At 43.5% G+C, this 25,757-nt stretch overlaps 1 protein-coding gene across 1 annotated transcript in view; it reads left to right on the plus strand.

Annotated features, from left to right (window-relative positions):
• The window catches only part of scrib (scribble planar cell polarity protein), a 113,912-nt gene that overhangs the window by 63,143 nt on the left and 25,012 nt on the right, over positions 1–25,757 (plus strand). The window contains exons 15-29 of the mRNA XM_083777743.1: positions 446–652; positions 889–1,107; positions 5,096–5,158; positions 7,828–7,917; positions 8,495–8,572; positions 8,661–8,993; positions 11,505–11,585; positions 14,935–15,177; positions 15,791–15,901; positions 16,403–16,579; positions 17,557–17,673; positions 19,488–19,676; positions 20,139–20,261; positions 20,475–20,531; positions 22,155–22,235. Of these exons, the coding sequence (XP_083633869.1) occupies positions 446–652; positions 889–1,107; positions 5,096–5,158; positions 7,828–7,917; positions 8,495–8,572; positions 8,661–8,993; positions 11,505–11,585; positions 14,935–15,177; positions 15,791–15,901; positions 16,403–16,579; positions 17,557–17,673; positions 19,488–19,676; positions 20,139–20,261; positions 20,475–20,531; positions 22,155–22,235 (2,169 nt within the window). The remainder of the gene's footprint in view (positions 1–445; positions 653–888; positions 1,108–5,095; positions 5,159–7,827; positions 7,918–8,494; positions 8,573–8,660; positions 8,994–11,504; positions 11,586–14,934; positions 15,178–15,790; positions 15,902–16,402; positions 16,580–17,556; positions 17,674–19,487; positions 19,677–20,138; positions 20,262–20,474; positions 20,532–22,154; positions 22,236–25,757) is intronic.

The following is a 25,757-nucleotide window of genomic DNA, read 5'->3' on the forward strand; positions in this document are numbered from 1 at the left end:
AAAATTATTAAAAAAATAATAAACATATAGGGCGCTGGTCCTTTAAGAAAGGCGTAGCAGGGGTCTAACATCAGCCCACATAGAACATGGACTTACCTGTCATATCATCTGCAACAGATAAACTAAAACTAAAACAAATCGCGCGATTGAATAAGAGTTCTAGCGGTTGATCCACCCGGACGGTAAATCTGCTAATTTGGTATGGAACGCTCTGCATGTTTTTTTTTTTATTGTCTTCATATACGGTAAGAAACAGCTTGTGCGAAACTCTCCTTTAAGGCATGTTTGGTTACAGGTGCATGATGGGAAGTAGATTTTAAATGTTTTTGTTAGTTACTTGTTTAGTTATTTTAAATATTTTTAAGCTAGATGTGGGCGAGCCAAAGGCGTGTGAACCTCTAGTATATTATATATTTAATTACCGAAGCTCCCTTCTCTTCTCCAGCCCACCGTGCACTTTGCGGAAGAGCCCATCATCCGTGGCCTTCCCGACGAGGACGACGACGGTGGCGAGGGGAGCGGGGACGAGGACCAGCAGCCGTCCTTCCCCATGGAGAAGCAGCGGCTGATCCGCAAAGACACGCCGCACTACAAGAAGCACTTCAAGATCACCAAGCTGCCCAAGCCCGAGACGGTGGCCGCGCTGCTGCAGGCATGGATTCAAGCTCTCAATCACATTCACAATCACACGACTCGTTAGAATTCCACAGATAGAAGCCAGCATCATGTCTTCTATGGAAGCATGTTGCACAAGCTCTCAAGGTCATGCTCAGACGCCTATGGAAGCAAATACGCTGTTTCACAAATTGCATATTGGGACCTTTGGCCCAGCAAAACCTTTCACTCGTGAGATAATTTTTTTTGCTTGTCGTTTTGCATCTTGTGCAGGGCTTCAACCCTGACAGCCTCAACAACACACCGATCCAGACAGTTGTCCAGGGTCACCGGGAAGAGGAGGAGGAGGAGGAGGAGGAAGAGGAAGAGGAGGAGGAGGAGGAGGATGAAGAGGAGGAGTGTAACGTCACACCTCTTCTCCGACACAGGGCGGGGGAGGTGTCGGAGCTGGAAGACAGTCGGCACCTCCAGGTGAACAACAGTCAAGTCAAGGTAAAGGAGAGAGCTGGGGGGATTTAGTATTTTTTCCAGGAAGGCGCCTGTGCCTTCTTTTACATTAGGTTAGAGCATGTTCCTTCTTTGTAAAGTTCCTTCTTTTTATGTAAATTAGAGAATGTTCCTTCTCAGAATCATGTTATTGCTTAACCACTTAAACCTTATATACGGTATATGGTTAATTAAAACCAACGTACTGGGATGTGTCTTGGGATGTGTCTTGACATAGCACTGCACCACCTGATGCATACATACAGTATACTGTATAATGCCAATTAGTAACATAATGGCAGTCTGTCTTATTGCATCTTAGAAAAAGTCATACCCCATGGGTACACAGTACCGCACAACAACCACGTTAAAATCATCACCATATTAAGGATAGTGTCCTTTTAGTTATCTGTCCCCTGATAGTATACTGAATTAGCAAATGCTTGCTCATTGCCTCTATGCAAACCCTTAACATGCATAGAAGCCCTAGCTACCGCCTTGCACCTTGCATTTGGTTTGGAGTGTCCTGCTAAGCACTTTGACTGAGAGGAGGGATATGCAGGGTGCATGCAGGGTCACTGTGCAGAATAATAAACAACCCCCTCCTCTCAACCGCCCTGCCGCTCTAGAAGCCATGGGGAGTTTTGTTGTTGGGAGCTGACTTTGCGAATCTGCTCTGCTACTTTTTTACCTGCCAACTTTATCTCCCTCAAAGCTTGGCATTCTCTCCCCCTCTTTGCAAGGACACGGTGTCCACTATGTACTCCACGAACACACCAGATACATCATTACTGACTTTCCTCTTCATAAGCTCCAGTGAAAACTACTTTAAAAGCAGGAGTGTAGGCGGCAAGCAGTAGATGAAATCAATGACAAAAAATACCCACACACTGGTGCCCACTTGCACATTCAAGAGAGGTTATTTAAATATGAAGCAACTTCACATTAAATGACCATTCTTGTGTGCGAGTGGCAGTGGCAGTGGCAGTGTATCTTTTATCATTGATCTCTTCATAAACTCAACATCACCCGTCACTTTAGACATAAAATAACAAAGAGGTGTGTTTACTTACGAGAAAGAAATGACCTAGTATGCTATTCTTGATGCTTGAAGTTATAATCAATGTTGCGAGGAGGACATTTTATGATTTTTGTATTGCAATGCCGAACATGCCGGTTTAGTCATAATGTCGAGCTCTACTACTGTGCTTTGTTCATATTGCCAGATGTTATGCCCGAAATTAATTCTATGTCTGATGTCAAATGACGATGCCCCACCCCCCGTTCCCCTCTGCTCGCTGTGGGCTGACTTCCAGCTCATCTTGTTTCACACCTGCCCATTTCAGTCCTACGCTTTTCGCCATATCATTTGCACCCTCTCCTGATATATATATTTTTTCAATTGGTTAATGAACTTGCTATTTTTGCCCAGCAGCTGCATTGTTAACTTTGCGAAATGTGCCTGCGTGTGTGTGTGTGTGTGTGTGTGTGTGTATGCGTGGTGAGGGAGTGGCATCTGCTTCAGAAATAAGACGATACATTTCCTGATCGACGATAACCAGTCACCAGGAAGCTTAACTGAGATCTGTTTGATTCATCACCCTAACCGGGGAAACGATATAGAGAGCATTATAATAATAATCAAAGCTCATTATATGTTCCCTGATCCTGCAGAATTGTACAACTTTAAGTGGTTTAATTGTAACAAATTGAGTACCACAGTCCTGACGTCGGTCCCACTATGGGCCTCGGGTCACAGCGTTATTTTTTGTATTGGAATCAACTCCATATGTATTGGCAAATCTTGGATCATGTCATAGAAGAACTATGTTCCAAAAATTAACTACCCCGTCAATTTGTCAGGTATGATATTGAGTTACATTTGATAACGTCTGAGTAAAAATAAATACTTTTTCATTGTCAATTCATATCCATATGAGTAAACCTTCTGGGGTGATTTGTTTATTTTTGGAACACAGTTCTTATGATGTGATCTAAGATTCCCCTATGGCAGTGGTTTTCAACCCTTTTCATATCAAGGTCAATTTTTCATTAGAGCCACAGACCACCATTTGATGAGATTTATCCTCACAGACCCAAGACTTAAAATATTTTGTTGTCGTTGGACTTTCCACAATGGAAGATTTTCCACAATTCCATGCTGTATTGATGGGGGTACCTTAGGAGAGAACTGGCAAATGTTGATAAAAAATAACAATTCTTCTGCATTCTCCAATTTACTTCTTGTAAAGTAAGTAATGCAGATGTTTAACAATAATTTTACTCTTGAGTTAAAACTGAAGAATGGTGGTCCCTGGACCACTGGTTGAGAATCACAGCCCTATGGGAAATCCAATAATATAAAAATAATCACACACATGTGAAGTAAGTGGTGCAACTGTGGGAAGTTCCAGACCCACAGGACCACAGACAGGGTGCCGGCCCGGTTCTGGCGAGCCGCCCCACGTCTGAAAGGGTAGAGAAATGAGTTACCATGTGTGGGTCTCTGGGGGTCCCCGGGGAGTCCCCTGGAGGGGGGGGGTCCCCGGAACATCCAGAAACGCGCCCCGTGGGCTGGGCCGATTCCGGCGAGCTGCCCCACTTCCGAAATGGTTGAGAAATGACAGTTACCGTGTGGGGGTCCCTCTACTGTACCCTCTACTGTACTATATATATATATATATATATAGTGGTAGCTATTTCTGTTATGTATATATATATATACATACCAAAAATAGCTACCACCTGTGCGCAACCTAACACACACACAAACACAACTGTGTATATACATGTGTATATATATATATATATATATATATATATATATATATACACACACACATACATACATACAGTTGTGTTTGTGCGTGTGTTAGTTTGCACACAGGTGGTAAAAAACAACCATGCTATTTTCGTGCTCATACCCAGGCACCCAGCCACACACAGCCACTCAAAAAAATAAACTGCTGTGACCCAGGGCAATGGCGCCCTCTAGTCGCAGTGATGTCAGACTTGGGTGCTCTATGAACAGGTTTTTTAACTTCTAGTTCTTGGTGATTCTGCCTGCTATTTAAATGGTCTTACAACTGAGTCTGACAACTAATATTCTCTGGTTTAGTGTGGTTTGTCTGGGTGGCGGGCAGCCTTCCAGACCTACAAGAATGTTCACTGGCAGAGTTGGAATGTTGAGATCCAAAAAGTTGATGTGTGTTATGGTTTATTATTGAACATAATCAGAGCTCATATTATCGGAAGATTGCTTCACGGAGTGCGTTGCAACAGACAATTTGACATAATCTGCTGTTTTCATGACTTATTTATTGTTGTTATTACTGGATTAAAGTTCCCAGTCGCCATGACTGAGTTCAGTCATTTGGAATCAGAAGAATCCATAGAAGAAACATGTTGCACAGCGAAAACAGACTACAAGCTCTCTAGCGTTTGCTCCTTTCACACATCGCACAATATTTAGGGCATACGTCATGAGATGATATTTTTTATATTTTCTTTAATCCAAGTGTAGTCCTTTGGCATAATTGAGTGTCTTCCACTTGAAGGGAATTGTGTCTTGCTTTGTTCTGGTTAACACCGTTATGGGAGGCTTTGGTTGACTTTTCATGCATCTCTCTCTATACTTCAATGGTTGCGGTAGTTTCACTCATGGCTCTCATCTTTCCACCTCTGCCTGTATTTTACTTCTGGTGGTTGGGGAGTGAGTGTGGGTTGAGGTTTACTTTGAATTGGGTCCCCCATATATTAAATTATAAAGCCCCCCCCACACCAAAAAAGCTAACAAAAGGAGTGTGTGGTTTTGCGTGGTGGTGAGGTTAACTGGAAGTGTGTATGTGTGTGGATGTGCTTTTTGTTTACATTTTGTTCATTTGATTTTTGCAATTATAATTATTTTTTTGTTTTGTTTTGAGTACGCGTGTGTGCATAACTTTATTTTGGCCTCACTAATCCGCATGCCTCTCGCTGGTTCCTGTCCTAACAGGGGGTGTCATTTGATCAAGTCAATAATCTGCTGATTGAACCTGCTCGAATTGAGGAGGAAGAGGTCTGTACCTACTCTCTTTCCCATCCAGTGTCTCTCTCCCCCCTCCCTCTCTCTCTCTCTCTCTCTCTCTCTCTCTGTCTGTCCCTGTCCCTTACTCACTCACTCAATCCATTCACTCATCCATTTCAAACTGCTCTCAGGTGGGGGAAAACAACCCACAGAAATCCATGATTAATCCAAGCCAATCATCAGGGAAACACTCAGCCTTACTCATTGATTCAGCGGCCAGCATGGTAGAACCTGGGATGGTGTGACTACTATGTAATTGTAATATTTCTATTTATTATTTTTTAATCGTAAGTGGGGATTTAAACATTAGATTAACATTTTAAATAATTTGGACATCTGTACCAAGGACAACTGTATGCACAGTGATCCAGTGCACTGATGAGAGCTGGCAGATGATAATTCTCATCTTGCCCTCTTGACTTCTGGGAAACACGGTAAAAGGCATCAGCCCTACCCCAGGTTCAACGACGCTACGCACTCCCCTTCCCTTCCCTTCCTTTCGCTTATCCTTCTTTGCCCCCTGTTCATCCCCTCATCCAGGCTGTGTGGCCTTGCCGGACAATTTGGCTGGTTGTGGGCGGGGTGATGGAGAGAGTGCCTGCAGAACTATGCTATGTTTTTAATACTGGGCATGACAGACATACATGTTTACTTTGTGAACAGAGCTGCCAACCAAAAGAAGAGCATATGTATTTCAGTCGTTCAGAAATGTATGTGGTAGATAATGGGCTATTTTTGTTGTTGTCTGTGTGTCTGTCTCGTCACAGCCTCTTTATCTTTAACCCATTAAGACCTCAGGCCTATACGAAATCAGTAGTTCTCGCAGTGCTGCGAGCTTCTATATCTGTTATTTTTGAATAGCCAAAAAACATTTTGTACATTAGCATCATCATGGCAAGAAGAAAGCTGCCACTTAAAATGGTAAAAAGAGAGGTTCTTGGTGTCATCTGTAAACTCATGATACTGTATTGAATGGCGGTGGGTTTTCACAAGGGTTGTACATTTTCACATTTTAATGTCACTTATTTGATTTTGATAACCAAGACCAGCCACACAAGTTGACTGAAACAATTGTGCCCGACAATATTTGTAGACAATTGTGTGATGAAAGCTGTCAATCTAAAAAGCCCTCACTTTCAGCCAAATTTGTTGAATCATTTCACCATTGAAACATGTGTGCGTTCAGCAGTTCGGTATATGCTTGTTTGGTATGCTTGGCTTTAGTAATATTTTAGGGACCCCTTTAAAATAGCTTGTAGCCTTGTCAAAGTGTCTGTTTGAGTTGAAAAACGAATAAGCCATATTTAACCATATAAAGTGCTGGGTGGTTACTTCTGGTGTCAAATAATAAAATACATACTGTACAGTATCATTCTCAATATCATTACAATAACTTGTAATGACTCAGGCATTAACCTTCTGTGTACTGGTTCAGTTTACTGAATCTGAGAGAAAATATAGTTTGGTAAATACATTCTAAATAAGAAATTCTAGTTTCAATGATTGTGTTCCTGCAAGCTTGGCATCATGATCTCTGCATTAATAGCCTGCTGTGCCTTTTGCGCAATAAACATCTTGAGAATTTGCCACCGAATGCACAGGATGTCTTTGACCATATTCACACGATAAGCCACTTTGCTCGCATGTCATTCCCACACCACACCCTCTCCTGTTATGACGTACGAGCAAAATGGCCGCCGTGGCAATTGTTGTTGATTGGAAAAGATGGCAATGTCTCTACGCTACTATAAGCAGCCCACAGCCTTCTCGCCCACGCCCAGGACTCGGCACCCCCCCCCCCTCTCCCCATGTCTCCCACATACATACACTCCCCTTCCTTCCACCTGATCCTCATCTCCTCCACTCTTTCTCCACTCTTCTCCCACTCTTTCATTATGCATGGCTTGCGCGCATCCCAGCATACACATATATTCAGTCTGAGGACCCTCACGGCTTGTTATTCAATCTGTGTTATTAGTATTATGTTAAAAGTCCTTTCCCCCTCGATACATACACTACACAATGTACAGTATGTGTTCTGTTTGAGGTTAGCCTCTATGTTTAGCTAAAGGTCTTTAGACAGTGTGTGTGTGTGTGTGTGTGTCATTGTATGCTCACGGACTAATGTCAATTAAGTGGTTTCATACACAGACATAGTAATATAAAAATGTTTACTTGGCAGCAGCTTTCATTTTTCTCAGTTGTCCAAAAATGTAGCAAAGACATGAAATCCAAAACATCCACTTAAATTGAGATTAGTCTTGAGAGACTTGTAGACTTCAAACCTGTTATCTTGTCTATGTCCACAGTCTCAAGTTGTTTTCCCCAACATTGGCGCCACCTCATGGGCAGAAGGAGAGTTCTCCCACAATTTAAGCATCACTGAAGTCATTGAAGATGTTAAAACTAATAATGCTTTGCATTCTTGCATGGCCAGTAAGTAACTGGCTTTTATAAAGACCGGCAGTAAGATGGACATTTAAGGTCCCTGCACACTGTTTAGCGGCGTTTTTTCGTCAACCACCTTAACTCCCCCAAATTGTGATGCAACTTTGTGGGTTTCGCTCCCTTCTTGACCTTTGCTGAGTTGAGCGGATGTGTTTTCGGGTCCGGTTTCACCACTAGTTTCACTGACGGCCTCTCTTGTCCTCACCTCGCAGCACAACCTGCACATCCTGAGGCAGACAGGTGGGCTGGGCATCAGCATTGCGGGGGGGAAAGGATCCACTCCATACAAAGGAGACGATGAGGTATGATCAGGGTGTCTGCAAATCCTGCCAAAAGTATTAAAAAAAAAAGAAATCCTAATTTCCTAGTGAGGACTCTGCCATGGAGCACAGACCCGTATTATGCATTATTTATCGGGTTAACCGACTTGCATCGTTCCTGAGTAGACCAGTGCCTGGTCTAGTATATAGTAGGGGCTGAAATCTCTAGGTAACTGACTATTAAATTATATTCCCATTCCGATCTTAAATCGACTATTGATGCATCAGGAAGGATGCATCTTTATTCCAATACCTGATTTATTTCCCCCTCACTGTGTGACTAATAAACAGTTCTTTCTAATGATCCATAATAAAAACAGATACTCTAGATAACTTATCTTTTATTACACTACAAACAAAAACATTAAGCAGCTTTCGTTAAAGAAAATTCTCGATTTTTTGTGAATTTTGTGAATCGATTCATTCATAAACGTCCATGTCTGCCTTGTGATTAATCTATGAATCGATTTTATTTTCCACCCCTAGTAAATTGGATTTTTGTTTTGAAAGTACTGTGGATGTTTTTTTTTTTTAAACAATACATATTTCATCTCTCCAGGGAATCTTCATCTCCAGAGTATCTGAGGAGGGCCCAGCTGCCAGAGCAGGAGTCAAAGTTGGAGATAAACTCTTGGAGGTAAAGTCCACCGTCGATCCGAGCCGAGGAACATCTCAATCTCAGGACCTTGAACCTTATCGTATTTACCTCTCTCTCTATTTCCAAGGTGAACGGCGTGGACCTCAACGGTGCTGAGCACCACACAGCAGTCGAGGCCCTCCGCAGCTCCGGCGTCACGGTCTCCATGTCGGTGCTGCGCGAGCGCATGGTGGAGCCGGAGAACGCCATCACCACCACGCCGCTGCGGCCCGAGGACGACTACTTCCCCCGGGAGAGACGCAGCAGCGGCCTTCCGTTCTGCCTGGAGGCCAACAGCCCCGGTGGTGCTGCCAGTGTCCCTCGCCAGCGCTTCACCACCTGCCTGATCCGCAACGACAAGGGCCTGGGCTTCAGCATAGCCGGAGGCAAGGGTTCCACGGCCTACCGTACGGGCGACACGGTGAGACATGGGGCACATTAACCAGGTTGACAAGGCAAGGCAGAGGTCTTCAAATTTGAGGCTCAAGCGGAAGTTCCCTGCAGCTTCCCGTTAGTGGCCCAGCAGATGTCGCCAATTTCCCTCCTGCTAGTGGCAGAAGCATTTTACATAGTGAAGAAGGTTTTGGCTGGCCTTTACACTCAATTTTATTACCTTAGGAAGCATTTTCATAAATACTTGAATAATGTATTTTTTAAATGTATGAAATAAAAATACTTAAAGCTAGCTAGTTTAAAGTATTTTGTCAATTATCATGAATTTCTAGTATATTGTGGTGTGATTAATTAAAATGATGAAGTAGTATGTTTCTAGCCGTGCAGTGCACTACTTGTACATCAAGCTGCCTCATGCTATAGAAACAGGAGATAGGCTCCTGCCCTATGGGCCACATGGGTGGCCCATAGGGCAGGACTTACTTACTTGTAGGAGTTACACGTGGGCTTTCTCTCAACAAGCTGTTACATATTTCATTGGCGACTGCTTGGTGGAAGACCTTGTACACATGGTGTCATATTCTAACCTCTCCTCCTGTAGGCAGTCCCAAGACTGTACAGTGCACGATATGAGACTGTCATGCCAGAATGACCGCACGATAATCAAAATGCTTTAACACGTGTGATTCCTAGGATGTCCACACACCTCATCAAATAAAACCGTGGGGTGCTAAGGATGTGTGGGGACGTTTTTAGGTATTTATTTTTATCGATATAAAACGGGATTTCTTTTGGAAACGGCCGTTGCTAGCCCATCCCGACCTGTTTCGCGTGGACGCGCACCCATTCACTTCCTTGTTTATGACCCCCCCTATTTTCTCTGAATCTACGCTGCTTCTGCACAGATTGATCAGAACGCCGATCTTCTGTTCTAATTTCTGACTTCATCATTCATCTCGGTTCCAATATTGACGCTTCTAAAGAGAGATCAGACTTACTAGCGCGATGTAGTAATGGAAGATTTCACATTTGGGGGAAAGGGAATGCAGGCGTTTAAAGTATAGGATACATACAGCTGAGCAAAAGTGAACTGATCCTAATTTATGTCGGAGGACGATTTCACAATAAATGAAAATCACTGCGATACGATTAATGTGAGCGTTGTTTTATTTTATCGCGATAAACGATAATAACGATTATCGTCCCATCCCTACTGTGGCCAGGGCATTAGCCATGTCAGGCCATTTCCACACCATCTATTCTAGCCACCCAGCGGTTTAAGCCATCCCCCAGGCAACGGAGATATGAATAGCAAGCCCTGACACTCGATAGGCCCACTGTAACTGGAATGGGAAGAGGTGGGGGGCAGGGATTGTGTATATTTGTGCCTGAGCACTGGCCTGTGTGCAACAGGCTTGTTTCAGCACACACGCAACACGGGGAGCCCTGCAAAGAGGAAAAGGACGCATAAACTTATGATTTAGACAGGTCTGTAAAAGTCTTCACCTGTCTTTTTTTAAAGTTTGAGTCGATGAAGTGCCTCACAAGTTATTGCTTTATTTCGTATTTGCTCTGTGGAGTTTTGGGCAGTAGACTTGGTCCCTGCATGTTTACTTTTTTGTGTTATATTTTTTTGGATGAGCTAGGCCCCAGGCATTCAGGGTGTTTTCATTCACGTCGCATAAACAAATTGTGCAACCTCTATTTGGGGAAACGAGGGAGACGGGTTCATGGGTTTTTTAATGAGGACCTTGTGCCAGGGCCTCCTGATTATCCTTCATAATTTATTTGATATTTCTTTAATTTCATATGTTTTTAATTTGCTTCACAAACACATGGCATGGCAACACATTTGTGTCTTTTGTCCCTGTCCAAACACCTCCTCCAAAATGACCTGTGGACCCCCGCCAGCACTAATGAGTGTGAATAAAGGAGGTCTTTATTTGGGTTGTGCTGTCGTGGGAGGATGTCCCCTCACTGACCATCTGCTAACCCCTAGTTGTAGACGGGCTGTGAGTTAGCACTGTGATTCAGCTGGGTGCTGCCTGTTGCACCAGGAACCCCAACCCCCACCCACCTGCTATGGCTGGTTTAGTAGAGAGGCAGAGAGGTGTCCAGGAAAGAGCAACTGTAACAGCAACTATTCCTACTATCAATTTGGTGAATCTCAAATTGCAAGCTGCAGTACACCGATGACATCTTAATATCAGCTGCTACTCTTAAAAGCCTGTGGTATAAAGCGTAAGAAAAAAGGCCCTGTCATTCCTGGGTATATATGGGTTCAAAAGTAATGAGTTTTAGCATAAGATATATCCACTACAGGTGAAATGCTACACAAATCCTTCAAATGGTTTCCTAACTGGGTGACGCTTACTGGTGCTAGATCCCGCGAGAGTGCGCCGCCTTCATGCAGATGGGGCAAGATAAAACAGAGATGGCATGTCTTTCTTTCTTGGTTTTAATATAACCACTGCTCCAACATTGTATTCTCATGTAAATTAACATACGGACTGTGAACTTGTTGTCTCCTGTTTTTCAGGGAATCTACATATCGCGCATCGCAGAGGGCGGGGCAGCCAGTCGAGACAGTACTCTGATTGTAGGAGACAGGGTGATCACCGTGAGTTTAAACTATCCCTCCTATGATACATCACCTGACCTAACCCTCTCGCCGTAGACCATATTCACACGGACACCATTTTGATATTGCGTCACTCTTGAGTCTTGACGGGTACCATCCTAGTGCTTCACTTCATTTCGTGCTTCACTCAAATACCAAGCTCACACAACTCTCCTCTGGTCCCGCAACGTAGGTTTAGTTCTGTCAAGTGAGATGCCGGGCCAAAACTAACTCCATATAGACTGGATGCAGGAAATTGCCTCATCAAACAAGAACACATGACTCATCCATGAATAGAAATCACCTTTACTAATCTAGTCCCAATATTAATCTAACCTCATGCCTGTCCTGTCCAACTTTTTATTCATTTTTTGTAAATTAACAGCCCTACTTACATAACTACAGCGTCACTCATTTCCTCTGTGCTCCTCATCCTCAAAGCTTGGCTTTTGCATCCTCCCTCATCCATTCGTCAATGCTTTCGGTAATGGAGTTGCATGTCTGTTCAGTAAGCCTGAGACCAGCTTATCCATTTTTTTCATAACTGAGATTGATAAACAAAACTATGATTTGCATGAAAAAAGAAAGCTTACATTCTGCCCAAACACTGATACTGTGATACTTTGATTGGCCAACACTGCTGCCGATGCTAGGAAATTCAAGCAGTCATTTGTCATTTGCAATGTACTAGCCTACAGTATATGTAAAGCAAAACCACTGTTTCAGGTAACAATATATATTGTTGAATTTTGACATTTTTAATTAATATAAAACCAAAATTATTTTATGAAAATCTTCCATTTATTGATACTTCAAAATTGCTTATTGTCCCAGCATAACTGTTCAGTGACACACATTTCAGATGTTGTTTTTTAACACCTCTGTCTTTCAACGCCCATTCCTAGCATCGCATTCTGTTATTTGGATTGATAACCATGTCTTTCTCTGGCAAGCCCTTCTTTCTGGCAATGACAGAATGGCAATCAATGAATTTGCTTTCTATTTTCGTTTTATTTTATTTTATCAACCTCCCTTCTCTATTTCTATTTCTACACAGTTTCTCGTGCTCCTTCTCTCTTATTGTCTCTCTCTCTCACTCCTACTCTCTCTCTCCCGAGTCCAGTTCCATCTCTCCCAGTATCTCTACACGCTGTCTGTCTTCCTCTGCATGCTTTTCTACTAATGCACAGTTGCCTAGTCTCCCTGCCTACCTGCTGGGTGGTGGTGGTGGTGTTGGGGTGTGGAGCCTGTGGGTCCGCTGACATGGTGAAGGCACGGCATGCATTACCATAGCAGCAGATGCAGTAGCATTAAGCAGCCATATTGGTAAGCGCTGGTACTGTCGGGTCAGCGCTGGCGTCTGTTTGTCTGACCAGAGGGCCGCACATTGATTTATTATCATTATTAGTGCCTTTCTGTCCCCAACATGGCCGCCTCACTCAGTTTAGCACTGTGAAAAGGGTATTATTAATGTTTATTTAACAAAACATGCATAGTGCTATTGTTCCTTATATGGTAGTATTAAGGCAGCTGATTAAGAACTCTCCTCTCTAACTTAAAATTCAGCCTCTTTGGGCAGCGATTCATTTATGCCGCTTGTGTTTTTAAGTGAGCAAAGGCAAGAAGCTGCATCGACTTAATATTACATCATCATTCGTTCAGAGATAGGGGTAGGACGGTGCATTTTCTTTCCCTTTAAGGGGGGTGTATGTGAGATTTTGTTGATGAATTGATAAATAGCTCTATATATTCCAATGTCATTGCTATAGAGTGATTTGTTACAGGGGTCTTCATGTGTCTCCAGCTCTGTCTGGGTAGCTCAGTCTGTAGCGCACTTGCCTTTGGACCACAAGGTTCTGGGTTTGATCCCAGGCACCACCAAATCGGTGTATACGGTATGAGTAGCAATGCATCTCCCAGGGGATAGCACATTGAAAAGGGTGATAGACCTCTCGTTCTTGGCCGATACCAACAATACGCCACTCCGACCTACTTACTTATTGTACAGTATATACTAATAATGTACTTATTAAGTAAATAGAAAATAAATATTCAGGTCAGGATACTAGAGGACTCATACAGGATGCACGTTAAACAAGTTAAATTTGAAGTGATGAAACAAAACAAATAGCAGACAAAATAAATCGGAACTAGAGCACTATAAAATTTGCCTGGGGGTTTAATAGTGTGCTTGAACAAACTGACTGAAGCTTGACCCTCCCCCCTCCGCTCCCATAGAGAAGCAATGCCAGCTCGCAATGCCTATGGCAGCTCCCCAAAACCCAACCTCCCCACCCGCCGCCCCTCTCTAACTCTCTTCTGTGCCTCTTCCTATTGCTCTGCAATGGTGGTGGCTCATTGTTTTCTTCTCCGAATAACAAACGTAATCGGTACTAATACCTGGATCAAATCACAAATGGTCCTAGATAAGGGTGACCACCACACGTCCTGGTTTGGCCCAGGATGGTCCAGATTTCAAGCCGCCCAGAGTCCTGACAAATATCTCTAAAACACTAATATGTAATGTATATACCTATACCGTAATAGTTGTTTTCAGTGGTTGCATAGATGTTTATCATGTTCTGTCCATGTAAACATGCTCCCATTAACCAATCAGAAAACACGAACCATGCTTTGCGTGGCTGAATCCAACGCTGATGTGGGTCAATCAGTCGTTGCCTCCACTCGCCTGTATACATGTGCGCCTGCGTGAACGAGCATGAATGGATGTGCACGTGCACATCATTTAATAGAACCGGTTTGGCTGTAAATGTGATCCCTCTGGCCTTGGATGCATTCTAGTCTAGATGTGTTGTAGGAAAAAACCTTCGCACACCTAGAAGTCAGGCGTCTGCACAGGTGCGTAGGCCATTGGACATCAATGAAAGGAATAGAATGCACCCGCACACTGTATATTTGCCTAGATGTGTTAAAATGACCAAGTGCTGTGGTCCTGCTTGCTGGGAATTGACCGGACAGCTACTGTACGTAGATATGAGGCATTTGAAATGGCAATCAGGGATGAAGTTTTTAAACGGGTTAAAAACAAGGTGCACGCCTGATCAGCTCAGAGAGGGTAGGCAGACATCAGACGTCTAGAATATAATAAAATAACCCGCATCATCTACACAAGATCTTATTGACCGAAACGTTGCCTGAGGCTAAATAAAGTTGTCCTTATTGTGCAAGTGTAGATAGTGTACGGGGGTTCTTTTATTTAATTCTATAACTCTGAACGGTACGGCGTTCTGTCCCAGGATGACCAGCAAGGTCAGGGTTTCTTCTCCCCCCCCCTTCCCTGGAAGAGAGTGTCAGTGAGCTGACCGTTTGGTTTTGCTATTCGATTCAGATCAATGGTGTAGACATGACAGAGGCCAGACATGACCAGGCAGTAGCGCTGCTTACCGGCACCTCCCCCACCATTGCCCTGCTGGTGGAGCGAGACCAGGCTTCGGCAGGCTCGCCGGGCCTGTCCCGGGCCCGGGCCCACTCCCCCCCACCCCCAGAGCCCTCCGACTCTCCGGACCAGGAGGATCCCACAGACGAGCGCCTCAACCACCTGAGCCAGCTGGAGGATGAGTACCCCATCGAGGTAAGACCACTGTAGGAGCAGGACATGAAGGCTGATGAATAGTAGCTACTTTTAAAGGGGACCTTATCCTTATTTTCTGACACGCACGCACACGCACACACACACACACACACACACACACACACACACACACACACACACACACACACACACACACACACACACACACACACACTAGTGGGATGACCACATAGCACAACATAACCCACATACTCGGCTGTTCCTTACACCATTTAAAAGAGAAATTTGCAGGTTTTCCATCAGCTTGCCTTCATTGCCTCTACACATGATTCTCATTCATCCAAATAAGAAGTTGGCCAATCAGAGGCTTAAATCAGGGGCTGTATAAAGAGCCAGTATAATACAAATATAAGGGGATATATATGTATATATCTCTATCTCTATATATATATTGTACTTTATACTCTGTCTGTATACTACAGAGTCTTGTATACATCCTGTGTGTACCTACAACTGTGTCAATGCTTTGACCACCGTATATAGAAGAATGTACTTTGATCATTTATTTTCTTTTATTTCTCAAAGCCCTAAAATGTTGTTTGGAATCGTTTCGTACACAACACGTAACACACTGTGCTCGTTATCCTAACAGGAAGTGACCCTGGTGAAGTCAGGTGGTCCTCTGGGTCTCAGCATCGTGGGTGGCAGTGACCATGCCAGTCACCCGTTTGGCATCAATGAGCCTGGGGTATTCATCTCAAAGGTATTGCATGTACTGTCTGACAGATCTTTATTTATGCTCTCATCTAAAGGCTGATTTATTGCTTTTCGCGTGATGATGGCATGCACCAAATATAGCTGACATAATGTGCCCTTCATCTATCATGTTGTCTATGGGGCAGCAACCTTTTTTACATCAAGTGACATGTTTGCATTGTCTTGCTGGTCAGTGTGCCATATCCATAGGCTATACATAACATCCTTTATTTTATTTTATATCGGGATGTAATGATCATTAAAGCAATAATTTGAATGAATGTAAAAATGATGCGCAGGATGTAATTTGTATATACAGTAGAGAAGGGGACTTAACTGACTTAGCGTTTTTTTTAATATGTAATTTTAAAAGAAAAAACCTCTCTAAAACTTATGGCAGTGCGCCAGTGGTCACCCTCCCCTGTGCCAATGGTGGCACTCATACCTAAGCCTAGCCCTTCAATATCTTCTCCTGCCTGTCTTACCCGTGGCACTGTGTGGTGTGCAGGTGATTGCTCACGGCCTGGCGTCTCAGAGCGGCCTGCGCGTCGGCGACCGCATCCTGGAGGTGAACGCCATAGACCTGCGTCACGCCACACACCAGGAGGCCGTGCGGGCGCTGCTAGCCAACAAGCAGGAGATCACCATGTTGGTGCGCCGGGACCCGTCACCACCTGGCATGCAGGTGAGGCAGCATGGAGAGTTCTAGATGGATTTATCTTGATCATGATGGCATCTAGCTTAGGGCTTTGTGATTACAAATTTAAGTTGACGATTAATTGTCACACAAATAATCGCGATTAATGATTTAATTGTGTTTTTTTGCATTGAACATTGGAACGTTACAATTTGTATTTCTGTTTGCCTTTTAGGCTTCGTAATCACAAATTGCACAGGGCAGATATGACAAAGAAATATACAAAGAAATATTGTAGATATTTTTGAAAAATGTTTGAAACTGTGGACATTTTCAACATGGAAACTATTGATGATTTAGCAAAAATACATTGTGATTATCTCAAATAATTGTGATTAGGCGATTATGTAACAATTGTGACAGGCCTAATCTAGCATCGTCGCTGTACACATACACACCTTAGCCACCTCCTCCTCCGCCCCCTCCAGTGAGGTCCCCACAACGGAGCCTGCCTTCCTCGCCAGCCTGTTTAGGTTGTTAGTGTCCCCCGCTCTGTTGTGACCCCATACATCTGTAGCATCCTGCAAAGTAACACAGTTCTGCTCTGATCGTTCGTGGGTTTCATCCAGCTTGGAATCACCGAAGCCAGGGAAAGTGGTGCCACACCCAATGCTATGTTTTATATACTGTATAATATACAGTGTATATAGACCCACTGTAATTGGCATTTCTTTTTTTGACTTGTTAATAGGAGTACAGTATAGTTGTATTGCATAGCCATAGTATACAGTTATGTCATTATAAGCAGTGACGTGAATTAAGTAAGTGGAAGGAGAACATTGAAATGGAGACTGTCGACAGCAGGCATAATGTACCACTTAACTGTGTGTGTGTGTGTGTGTGTGTGTGTGTGTGTGTGTGTGTGTGTGTGTGTGTGTGTGTGTGTGTGTGTGTGTGTGTGTGTGTGTGTGTGTGTGTGTGTGTGTGTGTGTGTGTGTGTGTGTGTGTGTGTGTGTCATTTATAGGAGATCATCATCCAGAAACAGCCCGGTGAGAAGCTAGGTATTAGCATCCGCGGAGGAGCCAAAGGCCACGCTGGCAACCCCTTCGACACCACTGACGAGGGCATCTTCATCTCCAAGGTACTGGAGCTGTTCTGTTCACTTTTGTAATCCCAGATGATGATAGATTAGAGGCAAAAAAAATGTTGAATTTTGCGGTGACCATATGACTCGCAATGAGTAAACAAATACTGCGCTATACAGTTTTAATGTGGCACTTGGGTGGTGCAGTGGAGTCCCTGCCCACGACCACAGAGGTTTGTGGGTTCGAGTCCACCGTGTTGTATCCGGCTTTCCCGGGGTATCTATGCAAACATAATTGGCTTGTGTTTCAGGGCTGAGGAGGGACATATTTTGTCTACTATTTAACTGCAAAGCTTGACTGTTCCTACCTAGTGTTGTTTACATAAGGTACTGTGCCATGCTATGTCTTTATGTACCTTGTACATTATATACGCTGATACTTTTTTTATTATAGTATAAAACTACTGACTCTTTTGGCTTTTGTTTTTCTCTTTCTCTTTCCCTTTTTTTCTCTTTACTTCCACTATTATTACCTATGCTGCCTGCTGCATTGTGTGAAGGAAGCCAAACAAAAATAAGTTTTACTCATGTACCTGTGCACAAGATAGCAATAATGTGTAACCCTTAACATTGATTTAAAACAAAATAATGACTAAATTCTAAAGATTGCAGCCGCTTCAGATATTCATAAACTGTGCATAACTTGTGCGTGCGTGTGTGCGCGTGCGTGATCAATCCCAGCTTGGCACAGACCCTAGGTCTGGTGGGAATTGATTTACTTATCCGTCTTATCCTCAGTGTTGGAACTAACGCATTCGAAAGTAACAAGTTACTGTTGCTACTTTTTGCCCTAACTAGTAATCAAGCTAGTTACTTTGTATTCATTAATATTGAAGAAAATTAAATGGCTAAAAGTAATGCAAAAGTATCTAGTAACGTAACTGGTTACTTTCTTAACCCATTCTGACCTGAGATCAGATTCATACGAGGTTTCCACTGGACACACACTGGTCTGATTAACCCATTCTGACCTGAGATCAGATTCTAAAAATGTCAGTCGTTCTTCGATTTTTTTCAAAAATAGCAGACCTACAAGCTCGTATCGCGCCACTCGGTGGCGCGATATGAGCTTGTAGATCTGCTATTTTTCAATATCTATAGCATAACATGATGCCAACACCAAAATGGGTGCCCGGTCAGAATGGGTTAATGCAGTAACTAGTAAAGTAGCTAAGTTACTTTTTGAAAGTAGTACCTATAACTAGTTACTAATTTAAAAGTAACTTGCCCAACACTGCTTATCATACAGTAAATTCCTCTGCGCATAGGGACATACAGTATTCATATGCATTTATTTTATATATAATCTTTATGGAATTTTTACATTATGCACCTTATGCCCATTAGTCAATATTTATGCTCTGCTGTATCTTGGTTCTCTGGTTATTTATTTACACACGCTATCTTTCACTATTGTTTGTAAAAGTTTAAGAGCTCTGTTACAAATAAACCAGCTCAGTGGCCTTGTGGTTTCTGTGTCTGCCCTGAGACTGGGAGGTTGTGAGTTCGATTCCCTGGCCGGGTCATACCAAAGACTATAAGAATGGGACCCAATTAAGCCTCCCTGCTTGGCGCTCCGCATCAATGGACGGATTGCAGTAAATCCCTGCGACATACTAGTGCCATGTCCAGGGGGTGTTACATGTAACTCAATCCGCCTCACACTACAGAAACAGGAGATGGGCTCCTGCCCCGGGCCACATGGCTTGGCAAGGCTTACTTATATTTGACATAATAAATAAAGGTTGAATTGAATGGAGATCTAACTTGAGATCTGTGTCATATTTACGTCCCTGCCCTGCATATCAAAGGTGAGCTCAACGGGTGCGGCCGCCAGAGACGCGCGCCTGCAGGTGGGCATGCGCATCCTGGAGGTGAGCAACCACAGTCTGCTGGGCATGACGCACACGGAGGCGGTGCGGGTGCTCCGCGCCGTGGGAGACACGCTGGTCATGCTGGTGTGCGACGGCTTCGACGCGAACAACGCGGCCGCCGTGGAGGTGAGACGAGACGCCCGCCGACCAGGAGTCCCAAAGGGAGCGGATTTATGTTCAGCATAGTAGATTGCTGTCAGCTAAAACTATGACGAGAAATGTTCGTCGACTGACGTTTTTCACTGACGTGTGTCATAAGCTAAATAAAAGTAGTAGAACTAAAAGACAAGTCGTTTTATGGTTGCCTGCTACAGATCTACAAGCTCACAACACGTTGCAGCGTGATGTGTTGTGAGCTTGTAGATCTGCTACGTTTTATAATTTTGAAAAAGACTATAGTAACGGGAGTGAATGTCAAAAATATATTTCAAGAAATTCTAGCTCATGAATGAACGTCTGCTCGGTGATCAATTATTTTTGATCATTATCATTTATGTTCATTATTGGGGATGGGGCACTTGTTCAAAAGATAATCATCTATTGAAAGATTGTAAAATTCAAGTCTGTCTGTTGTACGTCCACCCTCAGGCCTCTCCTGGCATCATCGCCAACCCGTTTGCATCGGCGGGCATCGTTCGCAAGAACAGCATGGAGAGCATCTCCTCCATAGATAGAGACCTGAGCCCGGAAGAGATGGAGATCTTACAGAAGGTGAGACTCACTCGGAACATACTACCATACCGTACACACTTGTTGACCGCAGTAGGTCCTCCAGTGCTCTATACTTGGTCCACTCATTCTTTCCCCCTCTATGCCAGATCTCTTTAGCGGAAATCTATTGCAGATCTATTGTTCACCGATTGTTCACCCAGAATAAACCTGAATAAACCTTCATGTGATTAAACCTGACCTCTCCTTGTCCAGGAGTCTGAGATGGTGAGGGAGACGTCGCAGTGGGAGCGTGAAGAGATGGAGAAAGTGGTGAGTGACATTGCGGGACAGTGGTTTGCAACCCTTTTCATATCAAAGTCCATTATTTATCCTGCATTTGAGCCACATTTGATGAGATTTAACCTCTCAGAGGCGTTATCGTTGGATAACATTTTGTCCACAATTCCATGCCATATTGTGTCACATGTGTATGAGGGGAAACCTTTTGAAATACCCAAGCTCACAACACGCCGTGGTGCACAGTGTTGTGAACTTGTGAGCTATTTTTGAAAATAGTTGACATTTTTCACCTATAATCAAATGACGTGCTCAAAGTAGGGACACCAGGTGTCCTTTTGGTGTCCAACGCTCCAGCTCTGTGCAGCATCCATTGGGTGAATGTTGCTTTTGCTGGGCATTGTGTCCATAAAGTCCTACCTTGCATGCTTTTTGTTTTCTGCTCCGGTAAACCATTCAACAGAGCACCTTTCTAATGTGTGTGTGGGTTCTATCATTTTCTTTTCCTCTGTATTCCCTCTTTTTTCTTTCTCCCTTCCTTTCCTCTTCCCCTCCCTCTTCTCTTTTTTGGTGTGTTTGGATGGATTCACCGTTACACCATTACCATTCATTCATTCATCCCATCTCCTCCGTTTATGATTATTGTTCCGTCCATTTCATCCCCTTTAACATTCATTCATTCATTCATTACCCTTCCTTCAATGCAAATCACCCCTCCCTCCCCATCATCATTTCATTCTCATTTCACTGCTAACCCTCATGATGTGGCTCTGTGCGTGCTTGGGTGTCTTCCTCCTTTACCCCCTCTTTCCTGGTGAAGGAGCGAATGCGATTGGAGCGCGAGGAGGCGAACAGGTTGCTGGAGGAGGAGACTGAGGTGAGACTCTTCCTGGTCGGGCACAGGTCCTCAGACAGACAAGTCTCTGGTTTGGGTAGAAAGAAGGGTCTGTCTACAAACACAATGAAATCATCTCCATAGGATCATGCTCACTGCCCGTGCTTTGTTCACTTTTGGTCAGCATCCATGTGTGCAGTAGGCCACTGTTGACCCGAGAATTCTCCCACCTGCTTTCAGTCTTAATCCATTTAGACCTGGAAAGAGCTAACATTATACGTTGTTACACCTTTCAAGCCGGGAACACCTCTGTGTGTAGTCATTGCTACAGAGTATATTATATTCGGATGGAAACCTCATATCTCAAATTACTTTTCAGGATTCTAATTTAAAACTGGCAAAAGTAGCCCATCAACGCTGTAGTATAGTATGATCAAGTAGGGCATTCATTTATGAAAAAGTCAAAGAAATATGGAGATAAAAGGTTTCTGTGCGACATGGACAATATGCAGTATTCTACATTCTTATTTTCTTAAGTAGTTTTCAGAATTTCAAGATTTGTCTAAAATGTTCAAACATAGCAGATGCAAGCTCGCATCACGGCATGAAGTGACATGCTCTGAGCTTGTATATCTGCTATTTTTGAATGGCCAACGCAAAAGAAAATGTTAAATGACACAGATGCTTTCCCGGTTGTAATGGGTTTTAATTTATTTTTCAATCTGAATAACTTAGGTCAGGATTTAGATGGTCTAAATGGGTTAAAAAGACCACAGCCCCTTTTTTCGCTTTTAAGCTGACTCATCTTTCCCTCCCTGTAGAACTTAAGTGCTGGGCCTCTAAAACTGGACTACAAGACCCTAGCTGCACTGCCCACCACCAGTCTACAGAAGGTCAACAGGGTAAGTCCATAGAAAGGGCATTCACTTGTATGGAGTTCCTCACCCAACGCATGATACTCCATATTCACCCCTTCTTCCGGGTTGGAAAAGTGTGATTGGAGTCACGGGACCTATTTGGGGCCTCTGTGACGATTGTGACGTTGTTTCGCATGCTCGTGAGTCGAGCCCATTGGACGAAACAATTTAAGTTCCTTCATGTATCTAAGCCCCAACCGTAATCTCGCTGCAGTGCCTATGATCGGCCAGCATGTCCATTAAGCTTCAGTTCTCCCTTTCTGTTCTGGGGGCTTGGGTAAGTTCCACCATACTGTGTCAGCCATTGATCCAACATCTCTAGTTCTAGTACAGTGGTTCCCAAGCTTTTTTCATGCCAAGGTTAAAATGATTGTGAAGCTATATTAAAGATGGAGTGTTGCGTGATCTCTTCCTCCCCCCCACCCCCATCATCAGGTACTTCTTTTTAAGTGTTCGAATTATGTTTTTATGTGGCCTCACCCACCAGTTCATTAAGTATAGTATAGTTTTCACACCCACCTGAACTTAAGCCTCACCAACAGCTCTTGTTGTAAGACAATGGGGGAGGTGTTAAGGTTATGATGACACTAAAGTGGTGGTTTTCAAATGGGCCTTTTGACTCAAAGACTTTCAGCTTTCAGGAAGCTGTTCTGGGGACCCCCTGAAACCCCCAAGGACCCCTGGAGGGGTCCGTGGACCCCACTTGAAAACCATTGCTCTAGTAACTACACAAAGTGTGAAATCAATTTTCAATAGAAGCTCTATTATTATGTATGTATGTATTATTTTCCTGCCCATGAATAAACCCAAACATGTTTGAAGAAAGAAAGAAAATAAGTCTTTAAGATTTCCTTTTGGAAGAAGCAGTAGATGCCTAAAATACATAAAGAAGCAATAAATACCTGTATTACTATTCTTGTATCCCGGCTAATGTGGGAAGCTGCCTTCATGGCTCAGAATAGACATCCCTGTGGAATGTATGTGTTTACCCCTCTGGACACCAATGCTGACCCAGGGCCAGGCAGTTGGCCACAGAGTGGTCAGAGAATGAGAGACAGCGAAATCCAGAATGTCAACCTCTCTCGCCATGCATGTTCACACAACGTCCGAGTCATGCATTCCTGAACCAATACAGTACCTTGTCCTCGCTGTCTAGTCGAGGCTAAAACCCACACAAAAGAACCGAACACAATGTGATGTAATGTTTCTCTGAACAACAAAGGGACAATGAGAGCAGCTGTTGGTCCCGCAGAGAATAACTTGGATGGGCAAGGATTAACGTGAAGACCCAGGCCAACTCCTGAGAGAGGAACGGAAGAACAAATACCACTAAAGTGGAAATACGTGGCACTCCCAAGTCTTAAAATAAAAGATGCAAGACGGGCTCAGACGCACATTTCTTCTATTTGTTGAGAACACGTTTTGGCCTCAGCCTTCCTCAGAGCAGATTAAAAAAGGAACAGAAGATATGGCGAAGATGACGAGTGTTTACGGTACATGCATTTCAAAGAAGGTGCAAAAAAAGGAAACGTGAGTTTGCACTGCCCAAAGGGGTGGACTCTGGTGCTGCCTGGTGCTCCAGTTCCTAGACCTAGGCTGATCAAAAAGACTGGTCATGTTGGGGGAAGGGAACAGCTGGCTACTATTCAGCCACTTACTCATGAGGGTTATTTTAAAACGTTGGGTCTGGCTTGGAATTGGACGGAGCCATGCGAGTGGGAGGGGGTGCAAGACGGGGGCCGGAGAGTGTCACCAAAAAGTGTCTTTACTGTGGACGTCCATAGACCTTAGAGGAGCGTGTAGCGTGTGGACATTACTGCAGACCTAGTCCTGTCAACTTTCCTCAGTGAGTATTTGGATTCCAGTCAACAGATGGCTCTCGGATGTTTTCTACTTTCTCCTTTCATTCATTTCTCTTGTCATTTTCATTGTACAGTGTAATTTGTGTATGATTTGTGCTTTACTTTGAGGCATTTCTATGGCATTGATTGAAAAGCAGGAACAGCGTGACAGTAAATTATTGCCAGCGATGGGGTCAGTTGATTACAGCAAAGTTTGTTGTGATACTTTGTACCACAGTCGATGTTTAGATACATGGCTTTAAAGGATTATCTTAGAGCGTAAACTGTAAACAAAGGCAAGATCTTACACAAAAAAGCATTTTGTTATTTTCCTGTTAGTGAGCACTGAGCAGGCCATCACATTACTGGTTTTATAAAGAGAACTTAGCCAACCAAATGTTCTGCAGCTGTTCGTCTTTACCGTTTGGTGGAAGAGGAAGAATTACCCTGCTTCATTCCACCTGTCCTGCTTTGGTCGTATCACAAAGGCCCGTTGAGACTGCCTTCATTCATTTATTACTTTTAATTTGAACATTTCTGATTTAAATATGACGTGGTTAGATTTTTAGTTTATTAAATAACTTGAAGACAAGAGTGCAGTTTCAGCAGATTCCATGGGCTTACATATGTGGTAATGGTGCATGTGAAGCCTGTTAATAAGCTGTGAGAATTAACCAATTAACCATTCTGACCTGAGATCAGATTCATACGAGGTTTCCACTGGACAACACACTGGTCTGATGAACCCATTCTGACCTGAGATCAGATTAAAAAAATGTCAGTCGTCCTTCGATTTAAAAAAAATAGCAGACCTACAAGCTTGTAGCGCACCACTCGGTGGCGCGCTATGAGCTTGTAGATCTGCTATTTTTCAATAGCTAAAGCATAACATGATGCCAACACCAAAAGGGGTTCCCGTACAGAATGGGTTAAGACATGAGGCCTTCTAAAAGAAATCCTGCCTAAATTAAAAACTAAAATAAAGAAAAAATATATTTTGCAAACCTCATATGACTTTTCAGCATTCAAATACAAAAATGGTAGTTTGCTTGTCGATCCGCTACTTTTGCTGCTGCTGTGTGACGCTGTAGTATGATATAGTGGGGCACTAATTTACGAAAAACATAGGTGCAACTTGTCTAAATGGGTTTGGCGATAAACGGAGATAAACTTTGATACGTTTGTTCTCGTTCTGTTCCCCCATTCTCCTTTTGCGCCATTTACTTATCCCAGCAGTGTGGCATGGGGGTAGCTCAGCATGTGATATTAGTTAGTCACACAAGGAGAGCTTCCTAGACACCACAACCCCAGCTGTCACAGTCCTCCGGTGCCAAAAAAGCACTTGTGGCCATGCCAGCACTGCTGACCCTCATGCTACGGGCCACTTACATCCCGCCCATTGAGAACCACATTACTGCATGTGTCACAATGCCAGGAGGAGTATTCTTAGGCACGGACACAAGATATGCCACGGCCCCTGCTGAAGGATTCACAAGGGTAGCTAGTTGGTGTGGTTTAGAGGTATACTGTAGGTTGGTTCTGAAATATTTGAAGTATTCTTCAGGTCTCGGCTATTTGAAACCCCCATACCACAGATTTGTATCTGCTACAGACCTACAGTATACAGCTTTGTGCATTTTGTCACATGTTGTATTGCGTCTACCTT

The sequence above is a fragment of the Protomyctophum parallelum genome (genome assembly GCF_964188405.1).
Source record: "Protomyctophum parallelum genome assembly, chromosome: 12".
Classification (NCBI taxonomy): domain Eukaryota; kingdom Metazoa; phylum Chordata; class Actinopteri; order Myctophiformes; family Myctophidae; genus Protomyctophum; species Protomyctophum parallelum.